The sequence below is a fragment of the Chiroxiphia lanceolata genome, chromosome 4 (genome assembly GCF_009829145.1).
Source record: "Chiroxiphia lanceolata isolate bChiLan1 chromosome 4, bChiLan1.pri, whole genome shotgun sequence".
NCBI lineage: Eukaryota > Metazoa > Chordata > Aves > Passeriformes > Pipridae > Chiroxiphia > Chiroxiphia lanceolata.
This window is the reverse complement of record NC_045640.1, coordinates 75,708,048-75,715,716: the sequence shown is the minus strand read 5'-3', so window position 1 is coordinate 75,715,716 and position 7,669 is coordinate 75,708,048. Positions and strand designations below refer to the sequence as shown.

At 44.4% G+C, this 7,669-nt stretch overlaps 1 protein-coding gene across 6 annotated transcripts in view; it reads left to right on the top strand.

Annotated features, from left to right (window-relative positions):
• ANTXR2 (ANTXR cell adhesion molecule 2) overlaps nucleotides 1–7,669 on the top strand; it is an 82,014-nt gene that overhangs the window by 930 nt on the left and 73,415 nt on the right. For all 6 annotated transcript variants that reach the window (XM_032685583.1, XM_032685582.1, XM_032685585.1 and 3 more), the window contains exon 3: nucleotides 2,208–2,279. In XM_032685583.1, the coding sequence (XP_032541474.1) occupies nucleotides 2,208–2,279 (72 nt within the window). The remainder of the gene's footprint in view (nucleotides 1–2,207; nucleotides 2,280–7,669) is intronic.

Genomic DNA, 7,669 nt, shown 5'->3' with positions numbered 1-7,669 from the left:
GCTTCTAAGACCCCAAGTGCTGGAAAATATTGGAAACTTTCACTTTATTTTCGTGCTTGGAGCTCAGCAAAAAGGTGGTAATATGCATCTTTAAATATTTAACCTCTAAAATTACTCTTAAGATGTGATTTGATAGTTTTTTAAACTTCTTTTTCCACAAGCCACGTGCCTCATTTCTGACGGAGTACTGTTCATATGCTGCATTTGGAGATCTTTATAAAGATCTCTCCATGTGTAAATACATGGTGCAGATCAGAAGGAAGAGAACAGTGTTAAACAGTGTTAAACCTCAAACCCAGAGGGAGCCCATGCCATGTAACAATGTATTTGTTGTACATACCTGTAATCAACTTTGTTACTGCCAGCAGTGTTGTCTGGCAAGTCCTTTCTTGAAACGGCTGCTGTGAAACCCGACTGACTGAGGGTTGCTGGGATGCAGCATTTTGCTTTAAAAAAACCTCACAACAAAACTCAGAATAAACCAAAGGAATCCTCCCATACAGAGGCAGAGATACTGTGGTAGGTTTCGTTAAGGAAAACAGTGCAGTGTGCAGTTGTGATCTTGGCTTGCTAATAAAGGGATACAGTTAGGCTTATATAATTAAACACTGCTTATTTTCATCTTGTAAAAAGCAAATCTTCTTTAAACTTCTGTAAAACTTCTGTCGAGGGGGACAACAGAAACTTTCAAAAGTTGTTTTGTGAGCTCTAGAGTTAAAAAAAAAATGTAAAAATAGAACCTGAGGAGGTACTGAAGCAGCACTTCTTTGTACTAAGTGGTAAAACATTTGCCCTCCCTGAGAAGTATGGTGCTGGTTCAGTGGACGTCTTTCAGTTCAGCATCTTCTCCAGCCAAGTGACACTCCCTCTTGCAACAGTTGCATGGAGGTCTGCCAGTGTCCCAAGCTGCTCATGGAGCAGAGCAGGGATGGGATGGCTCATGGAGAGGATTGTTCTGTGGTGGCCTAAAGAGAAGCTGGCTAAAACATAACTTGGAGGTTATTGCATACAGAGTCGCATCTCAAACAGCGAAGTCTCACAGTAATCACTGGGCAATGATGCAACTACCACAGATTGAGTTTGCAAGCATTTTGCAACTAGAAAGATAGATAATCCCATGGTTTCGATTCTGATTTAATTTAGAGCATCTCGGAATTTTGTGGGTAGACTGCAAGGATGGATCCTAAATCCAAGGTCTGTGCAATTCTGTGCAGACTTGCAATACTTACATTCCCACGATGTCAAATCATTTGTAGTTGCATCATTGACGTCAGTGAACTGAAAACATAGGGTCGGTTCAACTTTACAGGTGTTATGTTCTTACGAACACGAACCTGATTAATTAATGCTGGTACATATATACAGTGAATTATAAAGTTACTGAACGTATTGGAATTGTAATGAATAAAAATTAAAAGCAAGTAGGAGAAATGTTACAAATTACCTCAGTAAAGTTCCTGTCTTGGGCTTTCAGAGCATCAGGCAGTTCTTAAGCATTTTCCACTGCTAATTGCATGAGTCTCTGTAACCTTGTTCAAAGAGACAGGTTAGCTTCTTAAAAAAAGATTGAACTCCTTGATAAAATCAATTTGTACAGTATTGCATTTTACTGTGACATTTCCCTGGATACTTTTAGGGAAGTTGATTGCCAGTCTCATAACTCTGTTACTGAAACAAAACCAGACTCACTCTGGAAGAGTTTACATGCTGCTTTTTTGGGGCTGAGGCAGGCATCAGGCACTGGTTCTGTGACTGGGGTGATTTGATGACCAAAGAGCACAGTTGGAAATTGATAGTGTGTCAGCCTGGAAAAAAAGGGGAAATGTGTCTGTGGTTAATACCCAGAGCAGGGGGAATTCTGCATCTGTGTCCCTGGCTTTGTGTTACACCAGCGACAACAACAATACCCAAGGAACGTGCATTACCTTCTCTGTGGGGAGAGATCATATCCTGGGAATTCACTGGACTCTAGTTAAGTGAGAGAGAGTAGCAATTCTGCCTCTTTGTTCTCAAAGCATCTGAGTAAAGAAAAGATGGACAGAAATCTTTTAATTCCTCTCATTTTGTGTTTGTAGTTCAAAAGGATGTTCCTAGGAAGCTGGAGGGTAAAGATGATGTGAACGAAGCCTGAACAAGCGAATGAAATGCTGTGCAGCTGTACGTTTCTCTGACATATATTTTTTTTCCCCTCTTTCCCTTTTCTAAAGCCCCAAGATGAGATTATCGTTTATCGTGTTTTCCACCCAGGCACACGTCATCATGCCGCTCACTGGAGACAGGTTAGTGCACTGCTTTTAAATTCCCCCTCCATCCCCCCAAGGGCTCTTACTGAACCAGAGGAGCAGCAACAGATCAACAGCTGATACCTCTAAGTGGTGGCTAGTCGTGAAGCCTCCATGCAGAGCTGATTTAATTTGGTGACCGTATCAGCAGATAGCCTTGTAAAAAAGGAAGGAGTGGAATGACGGGAAACAAATCCTTGATGTTAACTCTGCCACTGCTTTGCAGAACAACACCAGCAGTGTATTCATCTCTGTGTGATTCTGCATCTCCCTTGGCCCAGCAGGAGAATGATTCTTGCATTTACTGTTGTAAAGCCATGTCCGTAGATAAGTTTTCAGGATTTTTTTTCATCTCTAGGAAAAGCATAAAGTAAATAAATGTTTCCTGTAATCTCACATAAGGTAGGTATTCTGGTTTGTATTTCCTAAATAGGACTTCAGATTCTGGTTTAAACAGTGAAGTTGGTGCCACTTGAAGGGTGTGAGGTCTTCCTGGCACCGTGATGATCTACATATGTGCCTGAACTCTTCTTCCAGTTGATGGTTTCAAAGGCATTGGAATTCAAGGCTGCTTGCTCTGATTTCTAAAGCAAGTAGGGATTAGCAGTTAGGGTAGCTCAAGGATGAGTGAGGGGAGACAGAAGGAGGAAACCAGGTAGAGAAGAGAAAGTTGCAAAAATAATTACTGGAATCACACAAATTGGGAAATGATCTTGTGGAATGAGTGCTTTTGGCAGCAGACACTGGCGTTGCTGTCGAGAGTCCTTCAGTGTTCTCTCAGCCTTGTCAAAACCAACACGACCTCCTCTCCCTTTTGTCCAGAACCTACTGCAGCACACAACCTTCTGGATTTTGAAAATGTGGATGAAGCGTTTAGGAATAATTCCAATTAACTGTGGCTGGGTGGAAGTGAGATGGTCCTTCCTTTTTGCTTCCTTTAGTAGGTCAGTGTAAAATGTGATCTGCCATAGTTGCTTAGTTTCTGCTATGGCGTTGTTTGATTGTTTTAAATAAAACATAAGGGCAAGTACAAGACTTCCTGAAAGACCTGTCATGGGCAACAGACAGGAGTTATGCTTACAGAAATGTAGCTGACATCCGACATGCCCAAAAATCCAATTCTAAGCCCCTCCTGGTTTAGCATTTGGAAAGTGGTCTGACTTGAGAACAGCCACTTCCAGATGGCTTGAGAAGGGTCAGAAGAGGACACTTGAGCCTGTTCTGAGGGCTGCTGAAGTCAATGAGGTCCTTTCTCTCCGTTAAAATAGGCCTGTCAGTGGCCTGTTCCTTATCAAGCACAAGAGCCAGCACTGATAGCACACAGACCACTTGGAATGCTGGGCAGGATGCTGGAGCCCTGCCACAGGAACACAAGTGCCTTTTTCATTGCCTGTCTGTGGCATGCTTGTAGCCATGGATAGAGCTGTGTTTAAAGCACAGAAAGAACCTCTGGAGCTCTAGTGGGTTCCCTTGGGGGACTTGGCTTTAGTGCAAGGTTGGCTGATGCTTTTGTGAGTGTGGCAGGGGAAAGAAAGTGCCACCCTTACTGTTCAGGAGGAATTATAAGGAGAATGGGAAGGAGACTAGTAACTGTGACCATATGTACATAGGGAAGAATGGATAGATAGAGTTGGAACAGCTGTCCTTTTAAATATTAAAGAGGTCAACAGAGGAGAATCACTGAAACTGTCTGACTCCTATTGTTCCCAACAGAAGATGAGGATGCTAAGTGCAGTTCTGGGGATGGGGGTGTGTGGGTGATTATGGGCTATTATGGCCTCAGTTTGTTATGTGCACTCTGGACTAGCAGACATGGTTTTGCCCTCACTTACTTGCTAATTCCCAAATGTCAGAAACCACAATTCCTTCCTAGCAGTTAGATCAAAGTAAGGCAGTATTTTTTATTTTGAAAGCCTTAGGCTTCTGGTTGTTTGCACGAAGTTCTTGCTGGGTTTACTGCACAATAAAGCTGTGGATATAAAGAAAGCCACAGCATAGTGCCAAAGCCCCTGAATTCCCAAATATTTTGCGACTTTGAACAATACTCTGTGACTAACTCTGGAAACAGAAGTCACTGTTAATCGCAGCGCACAAAGTGCTGTAACAAATACATAGAATAATAGCAACACTCAGATGGAAAAGCCTTCTCACAGTGGTTACAGCCCATTTGGGACACACACGTCCGTGAAGTTCAGCTGGAAATTGTGCACTAAGTGGTAAACAAAGATTGGTGTACTCACATTTGGGGCTCAGTGTTGGAAAGCAAGTGGTTTGGGAAAGCAGATACACTCACGAATACCATCCAGCTGGCACAGCGTTGCCTGTGCTCTCTTTTGGCCGACTGTGCTGGTTTCTGTAAACCTGCTCCTGCAGCACTGACTGGTGCCAGTGGCCAGGACTAGCCTTGCTGCCTTTGCCTGGGTGAAACTCTTACTGGAGATAAAAAGATTATGTTAATGAAGGTGGGAAGATAGAACACTCGAGTACTTAGTATGTGACCAACCGTACCGTCCAGTGCTTGTCCGTAGCCTGGTGGTGCACTGACTGCTCCTGGTGTCACAGGGGTGTGTAGGACGTGGATGTGCTTGGAGCCTCGGTCATGTGAGCTGTGCCTGCGCTTGGATCCAAGTAGCTTGCCAAAGTAAAGCCATCTGCAGAGAGTGTGTTCTGTGGGGTGTATGAAGTACAGCAGTTGGCCACTGATGTTATTTCCACCTGGAGCCTTGGCCACCGATGTGGTTTCCACCTGGAGCCCATGCAGGAGGCCTCAAGTTTGAAGCAGAGTAATTATTATAATTGAACCAAACCCTTTGTAGTATTTAAGAGGCATAGAAAGCATGAATGTCCTCCAAATGACACATCTGAGGGTTTTCTTTCACCAGTATATCAACTCACATCGTCAGGGATAGAGCGGTCCCCTTTTCAGTCAAAGAACACTTCCTCCCTCTTGGTTTCACTAACAAGTTGGTGTTTTCCTGTTTATTGTACTTCCTTCTTAGCAGCAAACCCCAAGTACCTGTTTTGTTTGTCTTCATTGGTTAGAGATCAGTCCGTTGCCTCGCAGCACATGGCCTCATTCCACACCATAAATACCTGCTCAGTGAGAGCCACTCTCTGCTGCCAGTGCTTGTACACTCAACACACTGAGATAACTCGAGATTCCAGCACTCCAGTAGGTGGAATGCGACATGGGAAAGACATACAGGACACTGTCCCTCACCCAGAGGAGCTAAGAACACCCCTTCTGGAAACTGCACGGGTATTAACAGCTGTGTTTGCCTGGCTGCTGCTGCAAGAGCTGTTTGAGGCAGTTACACAGCTTAGAGGAACAGGAGTCGGGGATAGCTATTAAAAAGCAGTTGTGTCTGTGCTAAAACACAGAGATGGGCTGCAGCACGTATGCTCAGTGGGGAAGATTAAATTTGCACTTGCTCAGTCCAAACACAGGCAGGCTGCAAGTTGCTGATTCTGTTTGCCTTTTCCACCTCCCTCCCGTGTCTAACTAGCAGCATGAAGCCAGTGGCCCCTCAGCCTTTGTTACTGTTCCCGAGCTGTGCTGCTCTATGTCCAGGCACCCAAGCCAAGGGCAGGACTCTGCTGTCTCAGTACAGATGAGTTACACAACCAGGCCTTCTCTGGGGATTTCTGTGGCTACCAAAAGTAATTACAGAAACTAGAGAAAGGGAAGTTGTGAGAGCACTGAACAGCAGGAATAGGGTTCCCAAGTGCTGTGGCTGGTTGACTGCAGAGTCCCATTATCAAATGGTGCAGGCAGACACGAGCTCCCCTGCCCACCCTTCTAAACCGGCCAGGGGTGAGTTTTGGTGAGGAGCCCACCTCTCCTGCTGGCTGCTGGGCCCAAGTCCTGCACCCACGTTGGGCAGCTGACACCCAGACCAGGACTCGCTGGTACCTGACTGACTCAGAGCATGCGTGGAGCTCGTTCACATCTGGCCTGGGTCTGTCTAGTGTGGCTGTGCCCTGAGGAAAGACATGGTGACTGATTAAACGAAGCTAAAAAAGCTCATGCTGCCAAAGATTTTCCTGGAACCCCTTGTAGGCAGAGGCCTGGCAACACCAGAGATTACTGTGTGACCGGGTCACAAGACGTTGCAGATAAATAAAACCGAACTGATTGTACAAAAGCTATTTTTGCAAAATGAAATCTGTTTCAGAAAACTGGGACTTGAGTTGCTGCTTGTTTCTTGGCAGCAGAGCACTAACGCCTGTGATGTGCTGCCACTCATTTCTGGCAAGCTCCAACTATGTGGTTTATAATCTGCGTTCATACATAATCACTTGCAAGTTGTTTCTATAGATGCTGAATATAAAATATTTGGATCAAACAGATTGTATTATCTTACATAACTTGTTCCCTTCCATACATTCAGTGCCACATCTCTCTCTTTTTTGCCCCCTCCTCTCCCTGATTCTACGATCCTGTGATGGGGAGCTTACGGATTGTACTTTAGAACAGAGCTGCTAAAGATAGAGGAAGCCCATCCGTGGAACAAATGACGAGTGGGTGGCATTCAGGCAGTGTGGCATATGCATTCTTTCTCATTTGGTCTGGCCTAAGGAAAGCTTTCATGCATCCTGTGATGTATTTCTCTTGCATCTCCCCACCCCTGCTGGGTTCCTCTTTCTCACCTAGGTTTGTCATAGTGTTCTATATATTCCAGCCCAAATTTTGTCCCAGCTTAGTTTTCACTTGTCCTTTCCTACTGCAACTTTCTATGCACTTCACTGGAACTGTGCTTACAGAAGACTCAAGACCCTCCAGATTTGATTTTTCAAGGAAAGTCTCTCTGCCTTTTTTTTCCCCACTTGTGCCGATTTCACTAGAAATAATTCCTGTCATGCTGTCTACCAGCTTCTCCACTCTCATCCCCATAGTCAGTGAGCATCTCGCAGATGGATCTGCTAGAGTGCCCGTGAGAAATCACAGCACAACCATATTCTCCTGTTAAATTTAAGTGAGCTGTGACCTGCGTAAGTGTGACGTCTTATCAAAGGTCACACAGAAAAGTAGTGAGAGCCGAAAATGAGAAACTATCCTCAATCTCACTCCTTTTCCTTGGGTACAAAAGCTGTCTTGCAAATGCTGGATTTGCCTATTGCTATTTATTTCTTTAAGGGTGAAAATTTTTATTGTTGCAGTTGAGTTCTACCCAATTAAATTCCTGCATATTGACCTGGAAGATTTCGGTCAGGATAGAACTGCTGCTTTAGAGGATTTGTTCTTCAGTTGCAGTGTGATTGGATGCAAAGTTGGTTTAGCTGAGCAAAATAGACTTAATGTAACAGAATTTCCACTGGGCTATGTAATGCTGAGGCTTTGCCACCTCTTTGCAATATCTGCTCCACCTGAACATTTTCCTCAGCTC